The sequence below is a fragment of the Schistocerca nitens genome, chromosome 4 (assembly GCF_023898315.1).
Source record: "Schistocerca nitens isolate TAMUIC-IGC-003100 chromosome 4, iqSchNite1.1, whole genome shotgun sequence".
NCBI classification, from domain to species: Eukaryota; Metazoa; Arthropoda; class Insecta; order Orthoptera; family Acrididae; genus Schistocerca; species Schistocerca nitens.
The window spans coordinates 246,122,053-246,143,932 of NC_064617.1; the positions used below are offsets into that span (position 1 = coordinate 246,122,053).

General features: G+C 44.4%; 1 protein-coding gene across 4 annotated transcripts in view; it reads right to left on the minus strand.

Annotated features, from left to right (window-relative positions):
- Window positions 1-21,604, minus strand: part of LOC126253666 (protein TMEPAI-like) — a 185,766-nt gene extending 164,162 nt beyond the window's left edge. Inside the window, exons 1-2 of one of the 4 annotated variants that reach the window (XM_049955186.1) lie at window positions 20,315-21,604; window positions 17,845-18,273 (exon numbers count right to left, since the gene is read on the minus strand). In XM_049955186.1, coding sequence (XP_049811143.1) covers window positions 17,845-17,875 — 31 coding nt within the window. In that variant the 5' untranslated portion in view covers window positions 17,876-18,273; window positions 20,315-21,604. Of the gene's footprint in view, window positions 1-17,844; window positions 18,277-19,654; window positions 19,776-20,314 lie in introns of those variants that run through there. The other 3 variants (XM_049955185.1, XM_049955188.1, XM_049955187.1) reach the window with 3 other exon arrangements.
- Window positions 21,605-21,880: the final 276 nt, after the last annotated feature.

Below are 21,880 nucleotides of genomic sequence, written 5' to 3' on the forward strand. Positions count from 1 at the left end.
AAAGTGCAACAAGCAAAGCTTTATAGCTGCTTCCTTCGCCAGACTTGCCTGTTTGTGATTTTTATCTGCGGGGATATTTAAAAGTAAATGCGTACGAAAACAACCCTAAAACGATAAATAACATGAAGAAGAGTATTTAACAATGTATGTTCTAGCTTGGCATGAAGTGAGTTCGAATGTAATTTGACGACCACAAATTTGCACAGAGGTGCAGGGCAGCCTTTTCCAATAAATGTTATGGTTATTAAATTGCGTAATTTTTCAAAATATTTTGTAGTTTGAAATAAGTTTGTTTTTCTATGACTGAATGTTCGTATTATTGACGCGGGGCTCTTTGACCTTGCGCACAGGATGTACGGGTCTGTATTCGATTGTTTTTAAAACTCATGAGCCGCTGTAACTTAACTGTGATACAGCGTTACATCCGAAAAGCCCTCATGAATGTGTACCGCTGCTGCCAAATTGAAGCCGTCAATGTATAATACCTTTTGTGTTTGCCCTTTTCAAATAATCTGCGGTGGGCTAGCAAACACGTAAAGGCGTTAAACGTAGATGCAGAACCACGTAACACCCTGTGCGCCAGTCGCAGCGAGGGGGCAGAGCGTGTCAAGAGGTTTTTATGCGAGAAAAAGTTTATAGCGCGACTAAACTCCCAAGAGATGTAAACATGCAGGCCCATCGTCGTAAAAATCAGCGTCCTTGAGTCGAAACGATCGAGACGGAGTTCAATGGACATTGTTCGGGAACAGTCCCCAAATTCTCGGCGGCGGCTGCTCTTTCTCTGGCCCTCTCTTTCCCCTTTTGTCGGCGTGACAAGACGTAGAAGATGAACTGTAATGCATACAGATCCGGCCCAGCATTGTCTGCTTACGGCCGACGACTCCGCGTTGGACAGCATAACTTCAGCGAGGGCACGACGATGGAGGCGTAACAAATTTCTCGATTGCGGTCTGATTCAGATTCTTTAGAACTTTCCAATGCCAGGGATATTTGCAGGTCACAACCTTTTACTGTTTGCGCACTGTCTACCAAAACAGAATATTCTCTCTTGCTGACATCGCGTTTGGATCAATGGCGAAAATATCTTACCTACTGGATATCGTGACGTTAATACCGGCCCTTTCCTGTATGATGGAAAAATTAAATAGTGTGATAGAAAACGATACGAGCAACTCGTCTATTTCAGTTCGAGTGAGATGGATCATGGTTAAGCAGGTAAACGATTCTTGTGCAGGGGATGTAAGATACACAGCCTTGTCAAGCCACAATGATTAAGTACTGCCATTTTCCCCAAATCACTCGAGGTCACAGCTGATGTATTCCCTGGTTTTGCCAGAGCCAGGAAAGTGTCCGTGCCAAACTACCCGACGTCGACCGGACATTAAACAACACATTTTTAAATACACTATAAAAATCAATTTCGCTGCTACTAGTTTCTTCATTTCTGGCAAATTTTAAAACTTGAAATGCTATATGCCACATACCCGTTATTGCAGTCAGATAGTGACGAAATAGTCTGAACTATCAGCATAAAAATAAAGTTCTATATCATCATTTGGCGGTGTACATAAAAACACCCTTTATCGAAGCTTCGGAGAACTACTTTAAAAAATTCTGACTTTCCTTTTTTTCCTTCGGTTTTGAAATATTTTATGTCGTTTATTTAGGTTTTCCATATCCTTCTTTCTCGTATTCCTAACTTAGTGTGCGACTCATGACACGTGTATGGCAAATCAGATTAACATGGAATACATTCAGCTAATGCAGAAGACAGTGTCTTGGTAATCCATGTGCGATGTTGTTTGATATATAAACTTTCACCCACCGAAATGGAGCAGCCTAGTATTAGAATTAGAGAAAAACTCAAATCTATCCAAATGAGTGTCTAAAATCACTTAAAACTCATCGTGAGACATATTTTTGCTCTCCTTAGAGCCGTTGCTTCAGACCTGTTCATTGCACATCTTACTGAAATAACATTTCTTGATTAGTTCAGATTTTTACAGGTTATGAAAACGCGTTCAGAGAATTGACTGTACACTGAAGCTGCTGTTCTTTCAGATACTATTTCCTAACCCCTGGAGGAGGCAGCTCTGGACATGTAGAAGAGACAGAGGAGCAGCGGAAGCTTAGATGCAGGAGTGAAAGCGTGCTATAAAGCCGCGTTCACATGGGACGCGTCGCCCACAAACATGTGGGGCAGGGAAGCGCAGAATGGAGAAGAGTGCCCGTAGGTGCGCAGCAAAGTTCCATTATTCGATCTCGCGTTACTAGAAATGGAAGACGAAACTGAAAATTGCGAGTGTTGCTTTCGTAGTTGTTTATCATAATCTGAGTGGGGGGAGAACGTAGAAAACGCCGTAATTTGGTGGCACCGGAGCTGAAAAGTAGAAAGATATATGTGGGGCAAACAAGCCTTTAACTGATTTACGTATCTGTAGCGATCGATAGGATATTAATGATCAGATTCGCTCATGGCATTGCTACCCTCAGTGAAAGAAAGGAGGACTTATAGGATACTGAATGTAATGAACAGTCTACTGAGCAAAGACTGTGGATCGAGGAAAACTGGAGAAAGAATAAAATAGTGAGAAGCAGGAGAAATGAGATTAGTGAGAAAGTTAGCTTCAAAATGGAGGACAACGAAGTAAACGAAAGGAAGGAATTCTGCTATCTTGGAAGCAAAATAACACGGCGGACGTAGCGAGGACATAAGAAGCATACTATTACAGGCAAAGAAGAGGTTCATGGTCAAAATAAGACTACTATTATCAAACAACGGCGTTAACTTGAGGAAGAAATTTCTCAGCATGCAGCACAACATTGTATGGAAATAATCATTGACAATATGAACAGGAAAAAGAGAATCGAAGCGTTTGTGATGCGGTGTTACAGAAGTATATTGAAAATTAGGTAGACTGATACAACAAGAAGCGAGGAGAATCGGCGAAGAGAAACAGTGACAAGGAAAAAGGACTGGATGATAGGACGTGTGCGAAGACATCAGGAAATAACATCCATGGTATTAGATGGAGCTGCTAAAGGGTAAATGTGAACATTTTTATCTTATGTTGTCAGAATACTTCGGACACCTAGTCGGTTTGCTTAAACCAGTAATGAAGAAACAAGACTCTAATAATAGAAATTCAGTATGATTGAAAGATAAAATGGCAATAACACTAGATTCGGTTACAAGTTTGAGGTATCTCTTCAAAGTATCCAAGCAAAGCATGTCAATAAGAGTTCTTCGTATCCTGATCTAACACAGCCGGTAAATGTCAGTAACGTTGAAACCACAGTTAATGAAAATAATAAGGAAGCGATGCATCTACATATTGGATATATTCCAAAAGTTGATCAAACGCGGTTTCGACATGTAATATACTCAGTTTTCTCATTGTCAAGAATGTCAAAATAACTATATTTGGCCGGCCGGAGTGGGCGAGCGGTTCTAGGCGCTTCAGTCTGGAACCGCGCGACCGCTATGGTCGCAGGTTCAAATCCTGCCTCGGGCATGGATGTGTGTGATGTCCGTAGGATAGTTTAGTTTCAGTAGTTCTAAGTTATAGGGGACTAATGACCTCAGATATTACGTCCCATAGTTCTCAGAGCCATTTGAACCATTTTTTGAACTGTATTTGTGCTGTTGCCTCTTAATAGCTACACATACAATCTCTTCTGGTCTAAGAATGATAATCAATGTGGCACAAACATTTGATTGTTTTTAACATTGCGACATTTCAAATAATTAGTGACTTACAGTCCTTTATCTCGGATTATGGAAGGCTGGGGAAGAGGACGGCTTTGCCCGTTCCGAAGGACCATTCTCATACTTGGCTTAAGCGATTTAACGAAACCACGGAAAACGTGATGCGGAATGGCCAGACGGTGGTTTGAACCGCCGTGCTCCCGAATACGAATTCAGTGTCTTGCTACTGTGTCATATCGCTAGGTGAAAGAAGAAATCTTGACTAAATGATGAATGGGTTGAAAGGAATCCTCTTGAGGCATCCAGTAATAGTTAACAAGATAATGGAGTGAAGTGTTGGGGGCAAAAGTTGTAGAGGAAGACCAGTTCTTGGAAGCAGTAAGAAGGGCCAAATGGTTGATAGTCCGATTTGATATCGTCATTTGACAGCTAGCGGGCTAGACTGCTGCCATTATCAGTACATCAGTAGGGACCTGGCATTGCCGGCTCCCACTGTGCTCTACACAAATCACCGTGCCTGCCACTACTCAGTGAGCTGTTGCAGCAAATGATTTGAAACGTTTAGCTACATGTGACGCAAGTAGTCGAAATAGGAGCTTAGGGGAGACACTGCAGAGATCTACACTATCTGATCAAAAGTATCCGGATACCCCTGAATAATGCGAAATTGACCAGTAGATATTACGAGAGGCAGATCCGGCAGCAGAAAAGGAGGCGGGCACTATTGTGACGTCAGAAAAGCAATAGCAGCAGGATGGGTCAGTCAGGTCAGCTCAGAGACTTCGAACATGGACGCTACTGGATATCTTGTGAGTAACAGATCCATCAGCGGCATTTCAGCCCTTCCGAAATTGCCCAAGTCGACTGTTAGTGACATGATGGTGAAGTGGAAACTGCGAAACCAAAACCAGGCAAACCTCCTATACTGTCAGACAGGTACCGTCCAACATTGCGGAGGGTGGTTGTAAAAAATCGCATGAAATCAGTGGAAGGATTCGCTCGTAGATTCCAAAAGAGCTACCAGCAGTCCAACTAGCACAATGACTAGGTATGGAGGTAAAAAGAATGGGATGTAATGGTGGAGGATCTCCTCATATGTCTCACATTTCCGTAGTCAATGCAAAGCGACGCTTGAGGTAGTGTAAAGAGTGACGCAACTGGGAAGTGGCTGACGAAATGAGTGATTCCGAGTGATGAATCACGCTATACCCTGTGGCAATCCGATGGTAAGGTTTGGGTTTGGCGAATGCCTGTAGAATGTTACCTGGCATCATGCGTAGTCCCCATTGTGATGTACGGAGGACGTAGTGTTACAGTATGTGGGTATTTTTGTGGTTACGGTGAGGTGCTCTTATTGCGCTGAAGAAAACGCTAAATGTGGACGGATATGAACACATTTTACGGCATTGTGTATTGCGGATAGTAGAGGAATAGTTCGGAGATGACTGATTCTTGCAGCATCTGTGAGGCGGTGGTTTGTGAAGAATAATATTCCTGATATCGGCTGGCCAACCCGGAGTCGCGCCTTGAAACCATTGGACCATATTTGGGATGAGTCCTCTTCGCTCCAGCCCCGAGCGATCAACATCACTGCCTTCTCTGGTTTCAGCTGTTGAGGAAGAACGGACTGCCATTCCTCCATGGACATTCAGCATCTCCATGGAAAGAGTATTCGGAAGAGTTCAAGGCGTCATGAAGACCAAGGGTGGACAAACTCAATATTATTGCCCACTAATAGGTGTCCTATTACTACTAATCATGTATTGTAAACGTAAGTGAATTTTAGGAGATACTGACATTGAATTCCACATTGTTACGAGTTAAATATTGACAAAACTGAAAAGAAAAATTCTAATATATAACACAGTGTGAAGTGTAGCTTTGGTAAGAACCGTTGGTGAGAGAAGTATTTTGGTAATCAATAAAAAACAAAATATTTCAGAGAGTTCTATAGTTTTAGAGGTAAAATGTGATCTGTTTCGTTAATGTAACTCTAGCCCTAATTGGAAGTAAGAAGAAATTTTTGACGTGTCTAGACACGCTATGGAGATCTATAACACCAGCGAACATCAGAATTTTTACGTGTATTTCCGTCAGAGGAAGAGGCTTCGACGTGATTTTCTATCGCCCCGGAGAGTGGAACGCTGTGGCGGCTGTATTCAGACAGTGCTTATCACGACGTCGTCACACCTTCGCTCCTTAAACCTCAGGTGGCAACTATTTTAAATCAGACTACAGGTTGTTGAGGTTATTCATTTAAAATAAGTGCACAAGATAGACTAGCGATCAACGGTTGCCCGGTATGTGAGTGGCTCGAAGATCGCAGTTTTTTCTGTATACATAAATGATCTGGCGGACAGTGTAAGCAGCAGTCTGAGGATGGTTGCTTATGATGCTGTGATGTATGGGAAGGTATCGTCGTTGAGTGACTGTAGGAGGATACAAGATGATTTAGACAGACTTTCTAGTTGGTGTGGTGAATGGCAGCTGGTTCCAAATGTAGAAAAATGTAAGTCAGAGCAGATGAATCGTTTCTGAAAGTATTTGTATGGAGTGTAGCCATGTATGGAAGTGAAACATGGACGATAAATAGTTTGGACAAGAAGAGAATAGAAGCTTTCGAAATGTGGTGCTACGGAAGAATGCTGAAGATTAGATGGGTAGATCACGCAACTAATGAGGAGGTACTGAATAGAATTGGGGACAAGAGGAGTTTGTGGCACAACTTGACTAGAAGAATGGATCGGCTGGTAGGGCATATTCTGAGGCATCAAGGGATCACAAATTTAGTATTGGAGGGCAGCGTGGAGGGTAAAAATTGTAGAGGGAGACCAAGAGATGAATACACTAAACAGATTCAGGAGGATGTAGGTTGCAGTAGGTACTGGGAGATGAAGAAGCTTGCACAGGATAGTGTAGCATGGACAGCTGCATCAAACCAGTCTCTGGACTGAAGACCACAACAACAACAACAACAATGTGACACAGTCTCGCCGATTAAACATCTGGATGTTGACGTTGCAAAGCAATATGAAATTCAAAAACATGTAACTATTGTAGTAGGGAAGGCGAATGGTCGACTTCGGTTTATTGGGAGTATTTTAGGAAAGTGCGGTACAACTGTAGACAAAACCGCATATACGACACTAGAGCGACCCATTGTTGAGTACTGTTCGAATGTTTGGGATCCGCACTGGATCGGCTTAAAAAAGACATCCAAGCAGTTCAGAGGCGGGCTGCTAGATTTGTTACCGGTATGTTCGAACAGTACGTAGGTATTCGGAGATGCTTCGGGAAGTCAAATGAGCACTATTAAGAAAATTTAGAGAGCCGACTTTTGAGGCTGACTGCACAACGATTCAACTGCTACCAACGTACATTTCGTGCAAGGACCATGACGATGAGATCAGAGAAATTAGGTCTCGTCCATAAGCATACAGACAATCGTTTTCCATCGCTCTGTTTGAGAGTGGAAAAGGAAAAGAAATGTCTGGTATTGGTGCAGGCCACAGGGTATCCCCCACCACGCACCTTACGGTGGCTTGTGAAGTATGTATGTAGATGTAGAAACGTCATCGGGTGTGATGTCTACAACGACAACCACTAGTATGCAAGTGAGGGGATTGTTGCTCCGAGGTAATGGGAGAGATAGGTGCTTCCGCGACGGCACGGGCTGTGCAGCAGATAGAGATAAGAGGGCCGTGCAGCGGCAGTCGCGAGGAGAGAGAGAGCGGAAATATTTCTGGCGGGAGAGGTGGCTGCGGCCCGCGGCGGTGACCTCGCCGGCAGCACAGCGCCGGCGCGGCTGCAGCGAGGCTCCGCGCCGCTGTTGCTAGACGCTCCGCCGGCGTCGCTAGGTGGCGCTCGCCGGAAATAGCCGTCCGCGCCAATCTCGCGGTGAACTGCCTGCACAGTCTCCAGCCCCGCCGCCGCTCCCTCTGCACGGCGATCGCGTGCGGCTGCGTGCGATGTTAACATCTAGCCGCTCATCGGCGAGCGCTCAAGACCGCAGTAAAGCCCCTTCTGCACGAGATACATCCTCGTCTCGAGCGACCACTCGTGGCAAGCGAGTCCGCTGCAGCGCTCCTGATGTTTCATACCTGTACTGAACCTCGCCTGCCACGAATTGTCGATTTCGCTTACACGTGCCAAAATGGCGTGTGTTGTGAGGTGTCTGCTTTGCAGATTGGCATCTGAACGTTATAATAATGGCGTGTGACGAGGGCCTCCCGTCGGGTAGACCGTTCGCCTGGTGCAAGTCTTTCGATTTGACGCAACTTGGGCAACTTGCGCGTCGATGGGGATGGAATGATGATGATTAGGACAACACAACACCCATTCCCTGAGTGGAGAAAATCTCCGACCCAGCCGGGAATCGAACCCGGGCCCTTACGATTCACAGTCCGTCGCGCTGACCACTTTTTTTTCTTTTTCTTTTCTTTCTTCTTTTTTTTTTAAAAAAAAAATCTCATTTTGTTCGCTTTCGTACGTTGTATGTGCTCGGAGCGGACGTCGTAAGACATCCGTTTAAGTTCGTTTTTGATCGATGAACTCAGTTTTTTTATTACAGAGGGCAGCTAACCTTCTGACCGAACACGCTGAGCTACCGGGGGCGGTTATGAGTCCCCATCCTTATACCGAAAAGTCGAAGTATAGTAACAGAATGCACGAACAAGCAATTATACTGGACGTGTAGACTGAAGCGATGAATGAAAATTTGCACCAACGTCAGGATTCGAACCCGGGTTCCTACTCACTAGGCAGATGCGCTAACCTGTGCCACCCTGGCACTGTGGCTTTGCACAACTGCAAGGGCTACAGTAACACGCCTCCCTCCTCAATCCAGACTCCCATTAACGGCTCAGACCACTTGGTACCTCCGCCAAACTCGTACGTGATTGCAACGGCTCTCTAACTGTACTGGAATAGCACCTCAGCATCGAACGAAATGGGTGTTCCTGTCTGGAACCTAGGCATAGGCACTTTAATCAGATGAGGAGAGAGGCGTGATACGGTAGTCAGTGCAGTTGTGCAAAGCCACTGGGCCAGGATGACGCAGTCGTTAGCTCGTCTGGTAGTGGGCAGGAGACCCAGATTCGAATCGCGGCCTTGGTACAAATTTTCGTTCATCACTTCAGTCTGCATGTGCATATCATAGATGTTTGAGATTTGAAAAGGTCTCTAGAACGAAATAGTCTCATTTGATTAAAAAATAACACAGTTTATTGCCGATAATGATTATAGGTTTAAAGAGACTAAACATCCATCAGTCTCTTATTCAGCTCCCCCTTCCCCCCTCCCCTTCCACCCCAAACACTCGAGAATCTGTGTACCGCATCAGTGTCCGTCTAAAATAAATCTCCTCTTCAAGTGTGAAAACATTTTCTAAACGTTTGCTAGCATGTATCTGAGGCCGAGCGTAGGTGCCAGCCGGATATTAACCCAATGGGATGCGGGAAACCGCCTAAAAACCACTTCCAGGCTGACCGGCTCACTAACTCTCGTCGTTGATCCACGAGGCGGATTCGATCGGGTCAAGCTCGTCTCCCTGTATCCCGAAATTCGCACGTTAACGCTCATGTTCATCTGGGAGCACAGAGTTTATTAATGTAGATGCTCTTGACAAAGGTCGTACGATAAATTCTACACACTCTTAAGAAAGTAAGGAATTTGAGATTTGTCGTCCTCACATTTTGAAAAATCTACATTTATCTGTTCGAGAAAATACATACTTACGAACAAGTCAAACAATATTATGTTGGAAATTTTCATGTTACGTCTGTTTAATTTTAACTGGATAGCACGATATTTTTAGGCCATACTCGTTTCACCTTCATTTTTTGAAAGGCGTCATCAGTGGTCTGAAATATGTACTATTTTTTCCTAGCCTCAGTGTGCTACCTCTAATGTGTGAAACAAAATTGTATAAACTCAAACCTGTATATATTTCAGGCCACTGATGACGATTTTCAAAAAACGAAGGCGATATGTCTATGGCACGAAAAATTTGTTTTATTCATTGTAATTAGGTGGAACTAACAAATTATCGACGTAATATTACACACAACTGTGGAGACACGACAATAAATGTTTCAGATACCATGTAATATTTAGAAAACGGGAATTAGCGCCTTTTTACTCCACTCTTCGTATTTTGTTTCCTTTCTAGGTGCAAAATAACACGGAAAATTATTTTTCTCGTTCAAAAGATATGTTCTTTGCACTGTTCAAATAATTTTCACTAAAATTTTGATCTGTTTATGTTCTCATTTATGTACAGTAGGCTTTTTCTTTGTCTAGGTATTGTAGAAGTTAAATACTTTTATACTTTCAGATACTTCGTCTCTCTTGTGGGAGAACAGTATTAGGAAAAAGTACCACTGCAACCTATGCAGTGTCTCGCGAAAACAAGGCAAGCAACAAAATAGAGATTAAGAATACACAAAAGCATGAAATCCATTACTGCAGAAGGATTGAGTTCGGCGTGAACAGGTTAGCTTCTGATGTTAGCAGATGACGCCAAAGCCCCTGTTTCTCCGCATGTGCAGTCCACAGCGTATTCAGGATTTTGAACTGATATTACCTACCCACTCACGACGTGATTGGCGGCTGGTTCGCAAGAAGGTACCTTACGGACACCAATAATGAGTAGTCGATTTTGAGCAGACAGTCACTCCTTACCAAGTCGATGCATGACTGCGAGGAGTAGGAAGCGTTCTGGAGAGATACCGATGATCTACACATTTTGCAGCGCTACCCACCGTTGTTCTTGTGTAATTGGTGCTGAGTTCATCGAGCGTGCCGGCCGGGGTGGCCGAGCGGTTCTGGGCGCTACAGTCTGGAACCGCGCGACCGCTACGGTCGCAGGTTCGAATCCTGCCTCGGGCATGGATGTGTGTGATGTCCTTAGGTTAGTTAGGTTCAATTAGTTCTAAGTTCTAGGGGACTGATGACCTCAAAAGTTAAGTCCCATAGTGCTCAGAGCCATTTTGAACCATTCATCGAGCGTACAGGGGTATCTACAGTGTCTCATAAATGCTTCTTCCACGCATCGCTTTCCTACTTATGGTGCTAGACTGCCGTAATTATTACTGGTACTAATTGATTGTATCTTTAGATTACTGAGTTCTGCGTAAAAACTTGGAAAGAGATAAATGGAACGCCATAATATAGCCTTTCGGAATGTATTAAGAATATCCGAAGATAATTGCAAGTGATAACCACCACTAACTGGTATTTCGATTGCCTAGTCCTTGAGAACTATGGCAAAAATTTTGGCAGGGATTGGTGCGTGCGTGCGTGCGTGCGTGCGTGTGTGTGTTTGTGTGTGTGTGTGTGTGTGTGTGTGTGTGTGTGTGTGTGTGTGTGTGTGCGTGTGTGTGTGTGTGTGTCGGCTTTTACAAGGCGCAGTTCTGATACTGAAATGGATCTATGTTGCTAGCAGAAAGAGATCCAGTTGTTCCACGCCTGTTTAAAATTAAAAACCTCGTTGTCTAAATCACCAGTACACCGCACATCTCATAAAGACAAGCATAAGTTTTATTTCTCGAGACCTCATATGAAAACGTAAGGTTAAATGAAAACGTAAGGTTAGCGAAATAGAAAGCTGCAATTATTTTTCAATGATCTCAGTACATTTAAATAATCTTATCAGTTTTTATAAAGTTCCAGCTCTCTATTAAAACACAGTACAAGTTTTTTAATGCTGAAAAAAGTTAAGAAAGAATACTATGCACAGAAAATGAAACACAAAAACTTGGTGATAAAACCATCTAAAGAGGAAAGAAGATAGACCACAAGGACAAGAGGAAAAACTTACCAGAACTTTCTGCTAACCGATAAAGCGGATGACGATGGGCATTGCCACTAGGACAAATTATGAGAAGTAGGAGATCTTTGAGACATGGGAAACTACGAAGAAGTTCGCAAGATACAAAAAGGGAATTCATAACTTACCCCTGTAAAGTAGACGATGTTATAAAGCATGGCTCACGTCCATACAAGGTACACGACCATAAGAAAAATGACTTAGTACGAAACTGCAGGATGAAACAGTTGATAAAATATCAACGGCAGTAGAAAGTTGGTGAGTAAAGGTGTCATACTAAGATTACTGAATGTGTAAATTATTCAGTACACGAAATATTATGGGAAATAATGTAAGAAAAGTACATGCAACAACGTTCACATCACGCATTGACATATGACGTTTGTATTCACGATAAAAACAGGGAAAAGAGGTAAATTTTATAAATGCGTAAAAATAGTGAGTGAAATGAAAATATCGTGAAGTAATACACAAAAAATGCATTAAATGTAACTTTCACTGCGTAAAAAGGTACTTCATATTCTGCAACACTAAGTCTAAATCACAAAAAACAAACATTTCCGCAATAAGTCCCTTCTTCTTCTACAAACAACTGACCGTTTATAAGGATCTATAACGAACTACCTTATAAGAGTGAAAATATTATGTTACGTACATGCACTTATAAACATTTGTAAAGATCAAAAAAGTTCTATGAAAATGTGCAACTTCAATAGGCAAAGGGGCATGAAAATCGAACTTTTAATTTTGCGATACATAAAATGAATCTTAGACACATTACAGATCGATAGAAAAGTCAAAGATCGAAAAGGTGCAGAGACTGCAAAGCAGTATTGGAGAAGACTGCTTAACGACTTCCGTCATAACAAAAATCTGTAGGACACATGCTAATTAGCGTAGGGGAAAAAATTAGGAAAATATAGATCTAGAAATCGGACAGATTTAAGACACACAAGAATGAGAATTAGAAAAAATGACAGAAACAAAAAGTGCAAGCTTGCGCCTACGCCTACTCTGATTTCAATTTATCTTTGCGACATAACGAGCTAGTCTGTGTGACCGAGCGCAGTATCAGATTAACCGTTGATTTTATGTGTAAAATATGATTCCAAATACGTTTCGGAGACCAGTCCAGCCTAACGCACGGGTAAAACCAAGCTTAGTTTCCTGATCTTGTGAGAACGCATTTACGGCGAAAGCCATTTATAATTTCTTCTCTCTCTTAGCAAGTTTATATTATGTGAAAACATTTTCATATCCAGTTACATTTTTGTATCTACATGATCTATACCTATTTAACAGACAACCAACATTTGTTAGAAAAACTTACAACAGAAAAATGGTAATGAACTGCTGCGGTAACGTGAAAGTGCTTTGATAAGAGCAACACAATATTTAGACTGAAACAAATAACTAGTCGAAGGTATCATTTTTAAGCTGATACCTTACCAAGAACAAATAACTTGTAGGCTGTGACTCATATCCAAATAACGTCAATGTACGAATGTACGAACTCACTGTCCATATTTGATTGTACGACAGGAATGAGACAGCAATGTAAAGCTTACTCTCTAAGTCTTCCAAGGCACAAATGGAAGTCCGACAAAAAAAGTCAACAAATTCAATATTTAGATGGAAGGGAGAGTAGATCTTAACGAGTGATGAAAATATGAAAAATTTTTCTTTGAAACATAAAAAGACAACATGAAGAACTAGTTATGAAAAAAAATAGTACCAGAAACTCCAGAGAAAATGAGATGATGAAAAATCTTCACACTATGTTATCACGAGAAACAAGATAGAAACAGGGTGTGCAAGGGGCGTAACGGAAAACAAATGAATAATTAAATTATCACTTTGGGTCTCATTGTAGTGCTTATCGTCAAAGAGGAAATAGCTAAAGTATAAGATGAGGGTTGTGGCAACTGCCAAGAGGTAAAAAAGAAGAGATTTGGAAGCAGGCTCCTAATCGTTTTCTTACAACTATAATAATGAAAAGATTTTTTTCAGCGGCCTTTTGCGCTAGAAGAATAGGAGAAAGATACATAACATAAAATTTACGTCAGTCAGCTATTAAGAAAAATTTCTTCTACTGATATCACTGACGACGAATAGACGGAAGTAACCATCAGAGTTAATTTAGAGAAGTGTGCAGAAAAAAACGTACAATTCGTTGTCACAGTCCTGTTGACAAATTGTGTTGCTTACGTCGATATTCTGTATCCCTTTTGATGTAATTCTCTATAAGTTAAAAATACGAGTCCACTGTGATTTCCAAAAATGTATGTCCACCAATGAAACAGGAAAGAATAAACACATCCATACCCAGATCACGGGGAAGATGTTGTGAACCCATTCTGTGATTATGTAGAAATGGGTGAAAGGTGTGCTTTACTCGTACGCGACTTCGATAAAAGGCGGGTACAGAGGGCCAGTGGCTGGGAACGGTTGGCTTGTAAGAAGTAAAGGCTTCCTGATGTTCATTTGTTGGTGTCAGCAGCATTTGTGGAAGACAGACAAATAACTGTGAAATCCTGTTTAGCGACAAAACGTAGGACCTCTGCGATTCATCCGACGAACTGGATGTCGGTAGCTCGCCCGCTCTATAAAGCGAGAGGGGAGGATCCGTGGCGCATCTAACACAGGAAACGCCAAGAAAGCCACAAGTGCTTTTTAGCAGACAATTCATCTCACAGTTTTGCAAAATTAAGGACCTGAAGAAGTGCCAGTGCTGATCCAGCCGCATAGATAGGTGTCAGAGGAACTTGAAAGTCCTGATGAGAAGATAAAACAAGGGAAGCTGTTGAATCATCAACGACTTTCGTGTTACATCATGTCCACGGTCATGTTAGGATACGCCGTTATCCATATGATCACAGTCTGGATACATGTTCCGCAGCACATACATCGGCCAGTTGTCGTAGTACCATGCTACAGGGTTTTTCCAATTGCTTTTCCTGGGATCTCACGGTTATTACAGAGGTAACCATGAACGCTGTGGACTACTTGCATCCTTCAGTGTCGGAGGTCCCACCCGTCGAACACGCCGCATGCCCACAGTATGGCTAAAATGATTTTCAAGACCATAATGCTGAAATCCGATTTCGTATAGACTTCCTAGTTCGCCAGTTATAAACCGTCATGAAATCATCTAGGATCTCATGGATGTCTAGCTCAGAAATTACAAACCACTTCTCAACAATCCACAAAAGTTACCGAACTTCTTAAGTGGATGGAATGGTCACGTACTAAGGAAATGTCTAATCTATACGAAATGTAAAAATTTGTCATTCAACTGAAGGACTAATATGCTGACAGGAATCCTTATCCTGAAAAAAAACGATGATTGTTGATAATATTAACAGCGTTTCATCCTCGTCACCTAAGGTATTAAACGATTACTGCTTGCTCCTGGAGGCTACATTAACACTGGTTGCCGAGTACAAATACCGAATCTAGAAAACGCGCTTACACTCGACAATGTCCACGAATGGGATCGCTTAAATAACTCGAGTATTGGGACTGCAGTAGCTATATAGCGTTAGAAAGTTTAGTCATTCGAACATTCTGTAACAGCTCCATTCTAGAAATTTTGAAGCAGACGTTTGACTTAAAATTTCTTCAAATTTATTTTTTTGTCGAGTTAAAAGATGCAGGGCCTACGTATAAGGAACGCCTCACGACAAGCTGGTCGATCCAACAGAAAATTATTTCAGCAGTTATCTACAGCGTAACAGAAGCGGTTTCGACAGTGAAACTTGAAGTTGGTCCCGTCACCGAAAAAATATTTCGAGCCAGTAGTATTGCTGTCACGTGTGCCTTACTTTCAGTCAATACGTGCCCTTCACCTGTGACGAAACAGCTACAATAAATACATATCTTATATCGAATGAAGCAGCAGTATCCGTAGCATAGAATACAGGCAGTAGGCGGTTGCTCTCAAAGCCGATAAATTAGTATTGACAGAAAAAAGCGGAAAAGTTGGCTGCATTTATCTTAGGAAATTGTGACGGCACAAGGGAGTCATGGAGCAACATTCACTAAGGAATGCTGCCATATACAAATACGTTGATGATAGCCTAAAGCTGTACATATTGAGGAAAGGAATGGGATTGTGTTCCTGCAGTTCTGAGACTACAAAAATACTACATCGTTATTGTGTAAAGCTGATTGTAAGTACTCTGTATAAAAATTGTTTAAATTCACAGTTGGTGATACTTCAGTCTATGCCCAGAGTAATTAAATTTTGCCCATGGTGTCACACTTAATTCGTGCTAGGGTCTAAAGTTATATCCAGTAGCACGAAAAGTAATTTGATGTTACAAGAAAGTGTCTAGTTCAAACATATGAAAGATTACCACAAACTACATAAAGACAAGTACTATACTTTGTAATTTTATTTTACCTAAGAATACGCCAAAGATATTAGAGCAATCTACAGTGCTACTAACAGTCGATAGTCTACTATAAAGGATTACTACTAACTAATGGAAATGTATACTAGTATCCAATAGTATTTTACTTCATATCACAGTAAGAATCATGTGGGTGACAAACTACTTAAAGACAATACTACCATCTGAAACAACCCCTTCATAATCTGCATTGTAGCTATGTCGCACGGCACGCCCGTTACCACTCTTGGTTTTGTATAGAGCTATTAGGACCATGTTGTTTGTTGTGTGGTGGCTATGCATCTTCCGCTATGAGGGAAGGAAATAGCTTAATTTTTTCATACGCAGAAACGAAATGGCCACACACCCCAGGTAATAGGACTAGTCGGAATAGACCGCGAAACGAAACCGAGGCACACACGGATCCTATTTTTTCCCACATTTCTCTAGAAATCTTTTGCGCTACGGTATCCGTACACCCCCTTAGTCCGACAGTTAAGTTGATCAACCGCGTGCCAACCACTTCTGAATGGTGTTTAGACATGTGAGAAACAAAAGTTCTATTTCTCGAGAGCCCATCCTCAAACAAAAGTGAATTCTAAATGTACCGCCGCTATGGTGGATGTCTTAATGATGCAGCAACAACTGTTAGTTTTTCTTCTAAAATGTCGATGGTAACGGTAGAAGGGCGCTCTAGCCCGCAAGAAATTAAAACTCGCCCCTTAAACTTCCTTCAGAATCTTACATACTGCCTCTTCACTGTTTTCCGTGATCTTTTGTTAACGACATAAATAAGAAAGTTCGATTTTCTCGAATTACTTTTGAACGATTCCCGTTTCTAAGCCGTCATCCTCAGTCGACGTCTTCTGACAACACTCTGTCTGCTACAGGGGCGCTCAAACTTCTATGCTATCGACATCAACATTTGGGTAACACTTACGCTAAATTGAAAAATAAACTGCGTCACCGCTTATTGCGTCGTTTTTATCGCACCAGATGGAGCGTATTAATCACCGAGGGTATCGATATAAAAATTGCAGTTTATATGATAATCTTAGCTGGGAACTAAATGAACACATTTGATACTTGTACGTTGCGTGAGTAGCGCTGTATTAGTAGAAGCTTACGGGGAGACTCACTTCACACACAGCGAAATATGTAAGGGAAAGTTAAAAATCTAGAAAAGCGGCTTTCAGTGATTCAGTAGATCTTCGCAAAATTAGCTTTGAAAATCTAGTCGATGTCACTTGAGTTGTGCGCCTACCGACTAATTGAGGAAGTGACGAGATTTTCTGCGTGCATATAAGAATAGTTTGCGATTGGATGGGTCCTTTTCATAAATTTTTGTCTATGCTGACCAACAAGCTTTTATCAGCATATGGGCTGTGTAGCCATCGGACTCCTCCTTACTTTAGAGCGGGCGACACTGCCGTGACAGCGTCCCCGGTGGACAGAACGACGTAAGGTTAGTAACCCGTTCTCGACTGCCGGCCTTCTACGTGTTTGAGCTGTGCAGTAGGGGGCGCCCAGCTGCAGGGAGGGGGAAGAGGTGAGAAAGCTTGCGGGGGAAGGGAGAGGCGAGGCGAGGCGAGGGAGGAAAGCCTGCAGCGGCGGAAGGGGTAAGGCAAGGTGCAGCAGTGACGGCCGACACCGGCCTAGTTCTGCCGGCCGACGGCGGCGTTCGCAAAGTAAGCGAAGGAGGTGACGAGTCGCCTGCGTTAGGACGCGAGTGCACTCTGTACCGTCCCGGACGTACCGTTTGCAGCTACCAGCAACAATCAAACCAAATCAGACCACACACCAAAACCAAAGCAAAGCCATCAAACTCTACGATAGACCAGTCAAATGAAAACCACACCAAACCAGGCGGCACGCCGCGCCGGCCACGGGCCGCCGGGCGGACGCACACTTACGTGCTTCCATGGACAGCGACTGTGGCGACATATAGGAGAGAGCGTCGGCCAGCGTCCTCCTTTCCAAGGGCCAGCTGCACCGCGGCCCGGACGCCCACGTGCGCTTGTTTCTCTTCTCTTCTCGCTCCGCACACGGCCCTTGTCGGTTTCCGCAGGCTCCAGTGAACACCCTCTACAGTCCTTCTTACAGGCGAGCACTGTAGAAATCGACGCCGCTGATGCGCAGTTCAGGCGAGCTGTACTGCTTCTCGATATTCTCTCTCCAGTCTCTTAGTCTAGCCACTTCGTGTCCGTTTCGTGGTCACTGTTGCAGTCTCACTCACTCTATGTCTTTCTCCATTGTCTCTCACAGAGATCTCTTTTTGACAATGTTTTTCTGTCTCTTCTTCATTTAAGCAAATACTGGGAACGGCGATCGCTGTCTTGATGCTGCTGCAGGTTTCAGAATTTATTAATGACATGTATATGTCTCTCTCTCTCTCTCTCTCTCTCTCTCTCTCTCTCTCTCTCTCTCTCTACACACACACACACGCATACAGATAAAATGATATATGAAACATGAAAAAATAAGAGCTGCATTAGTACTCTTCGAGACAACGCAGTATCATATAATACTCCTGCAGCTTGCTATGTATAGCTATAGCTCTCTCTTACTTCCTTCCTCCCTCTTACACACACACACACACACACACACACACACACACACACACACACACACTGTTACAATACACTTCAGACATTCACATGCTTCACATTTAGTATCTCGTTCCAGCCAAAAGATTCTACTGTCGTACAGTGAACCACAGCTACCAACCACAATCTCTGTAACTGTTCTCAGGGGCAACTTTTAAATAACTACTTCGCCACTGTTGTAGAAGTCGTTCGGTGCTAGTACTGAAGCAGATTAACAGCAAATGGAAAGGATCACAATGTATTTACTAGTTGCAGTTGATCGCCAAACTGTGTATGTTGTTGCGGAGAATCTACCTCCGTGTGTTTTAGAATCCTTCAGGTAACTAATGGACTACGGGCAGAAGCAACGTTCGGAAATCCAGATCTTGTTGGACTGCTGCAAGCTGTCGAAGAACCATACTTGTACGTAGATGACACCATTAATACGACAATAATGCATGGGTGGATAAAGAAGTCTATGGGAAAATGTGTCAGCATTAACAATAGAAGTTATCAGTGGGCGAGCACCACTTGGACGGCTGTTTGGTACAACGAGAAATGCATCACTTGTTCTACAGACTATCTTTGTGTAAAGCAAGTCAACCCAATAGGAAGTGAAATTTCAAAAATAAAAAAGCTATGATTACGTTTGCATGAATTTCATTTTAGCCCTTGTAATTCGACCGGCATGTCCTGATAGACTAACCACGTAAGAAACGCAAGTATCACAGCACTGCTGCAGTACATAATGTGATGAAACTTTGTGCGCCCTCTCCCTCTGTCTTTCCAATATTGCGAATGCAACTATTCACCAGGGAGGGTAACAAACATTCAGCTGAGACCTGGAAGCTGTACAGCTGACTACTCAACGCAGAGTGCGTGACGCAATGAAAGAGTTACACAGCGAAAACATATCAAAGAGCAAACCATGGTTTTGTCAGTGCAGCCCAAGAAGTCGTGTGATGTAACGCTGTCTACTGAAGAAACGACTTGAAATCGGACTTTAAAATAAAAATAAAGTGCAACGGACCTATGTTATCACAACGTGTGCTTTTGAGAACGTGGATAAGCTGGTTAAAAAAAAAAATGCGAGAGAGAAGGTCGACGAACGACGCATGTAAAGCAGAGTTGTACATACAGGCGGGCGTGCGACGGTAGTTGAAAGAGAAAATGTACTGCTGCGCCAGCGACGGCGGCAAAAGCTGCACCGGAGGTGAGCCAGACGGCGGCGCGTTAGCAACACGTACTGCGCGACGCCCAGCCGCCGCTCTACGTACCTACTGCAGCGCGCGATAAGGGAGCAGGCGGCGGAAAGGTCGCACACATGCTCACGGGCGCAGCATGCATAACGGGGCAAGGCTAGCCGCAAACGCACACCATTCCAAAGCTACATACACAACACACGCGCGCGCCTAGTTGTTAGAAACCACCCAGCTTGCCGTGTGCCCATATCCTCTACACTCATCTGTACACAAGTTAAAACGTGATCGCCAGCTTGTAGTGACGTCTTTTTTTTTAATGGTCAAGAAACGAAATTAGACAAGTCAGTTTTTAAACTTTCTGTGCAGTACAAACACCATGCAAGGAAAAAAGAAAGCAGACCACGATTCACTGTACAGGCGGATAGAGAGTTGGCTTTCCAAGGACAGGAAGGACATGGATCTACCTCCGCATGCAAGCTTAGAGTCAGGAACACGGTTATGCCTGTTCGCAGCTCACAACTCAGTCCCTCTATATACCGACACACACATTTATAGTACATGAAAAAAAATAGTACTGGAACTGTCTCAGTACTTACCGTGGTAATTGGTCTCCAAGACGGACGTGCCGTCGGCTGCGGTGCGTCGGACTGTTACGGCACTTCGCCTGGACTGTGGCTTGCCTAACCACGGTTACTTGCACACGTTCTCAGTCGCTTCTATAGCTATCACTAGACGAGGGAGTTTATATGATAAATATGCAACAACAGTTCCGCACAATTTGTACGAAATGAACGACGGGATAAATAACGCGAATACGCACCTATCACTAAACAGTCCGTAACGGCAGAGTCGGAGCGCGTTTCACTCGAGAACAGTGGATTTAATGTGAAGTTTTTCGACACCGCGCTGTCAGTAGAACAAATGCAACGAAGCGTGTGTGTTACCTTGAGGGGGGAAAATCAGTCAAATTAGTCTCAACAGGTATAAAAATACTCCGTTACGATTCAACTAAACTAGTCTACAATTAGCACTCGCAAATTACAACGCGCGTACGGGGAGGGAAGTGTTGCCTCGGCCACGGGAGAACTGCTCCTGTATTCGGTGTGTGCTGAGCGGTACTGTCGAAGCTACAGTGGAGGGGGGGAAAGCCGTCTACTGTCCGGTTGCCGCTTGTTGTTGTTGATGTTGTTGTTGCGTGGAGGCAGGAGGGAACAATTTCGAGCTATCTAGAGCGGCACACTGTCGTTAAGATTGCGCGCAGCCGGCGAGTGCGAGGGCGGCGGCGGGCGCGTGCAGCCGCGACGGCCGCGGGAGCAGGTCGCAGCGGGCCCGGCGGCGGCTGTGGCAGTGGCAGCGGCAGCGGCAGCGGCCGTTCTGCCGGCGCGGGCGGGCGTCCTCACTGTCGTCGCAGCTCTTCTGGAGGTCGCACGCGGAGGAGCTTCGGCAGTGGCGCCGGGCTCGGGACCACATGCTTCGCTTCGCTTTACGGTGGACACCCGCGTCGGTCCGGCTCGGCTCTCTCTGGCTGGCTGCTGTTGCCTGCTGCGCCCGAGCTCAGGTTGCTGCCGGCCTCCTCCGTTTTCTGACCGCGTGCCCGCACGACGGGTTGTGCGCCCGTCGCTACCCTGCGAGTGCGTCTCAGTGTGTACGGGTGTGTGTGTGTGTGGGTGCGCGCGCGCGGCGACGTGCGTGCGGCGGCGAGCGCGCCGGAGGACTGACTGGCTGCTGCCCGGGTGCGCTCGCCTATCGAACTGACTCCGCTCCGCGCGGCAGGCAGACTGGCTGGCGAGCTCGGCTGGCCGGCCCTACCACCGGCGCGACACTCACACAGACACACACGTAAATACACACTCACTCACACGTATATGCACACAGGAGCGCGCGCACACACACGTACACACACACACACATAAGCGCGCACGCTCACGATCGCACGGAGCAGGCCACACGCTTCTGCTACCACCACCACCACCACCTCCCCTACCACCAGCACCGCCACCGCCGCCGCCTCCGCCGCAGCCACAGGCCGCAGCCGTCTGCTCCGTGTGCAGTGCTGCCAACCTCGCCCCGTCGAACCTGTCTGGCGCGCCGGCGCTGCCAACCTCCTCTCGCTCGCTCTCTGTCTGGCTTCCCCCCCTCCAGCCGCGCCACCCCTCCCCGCT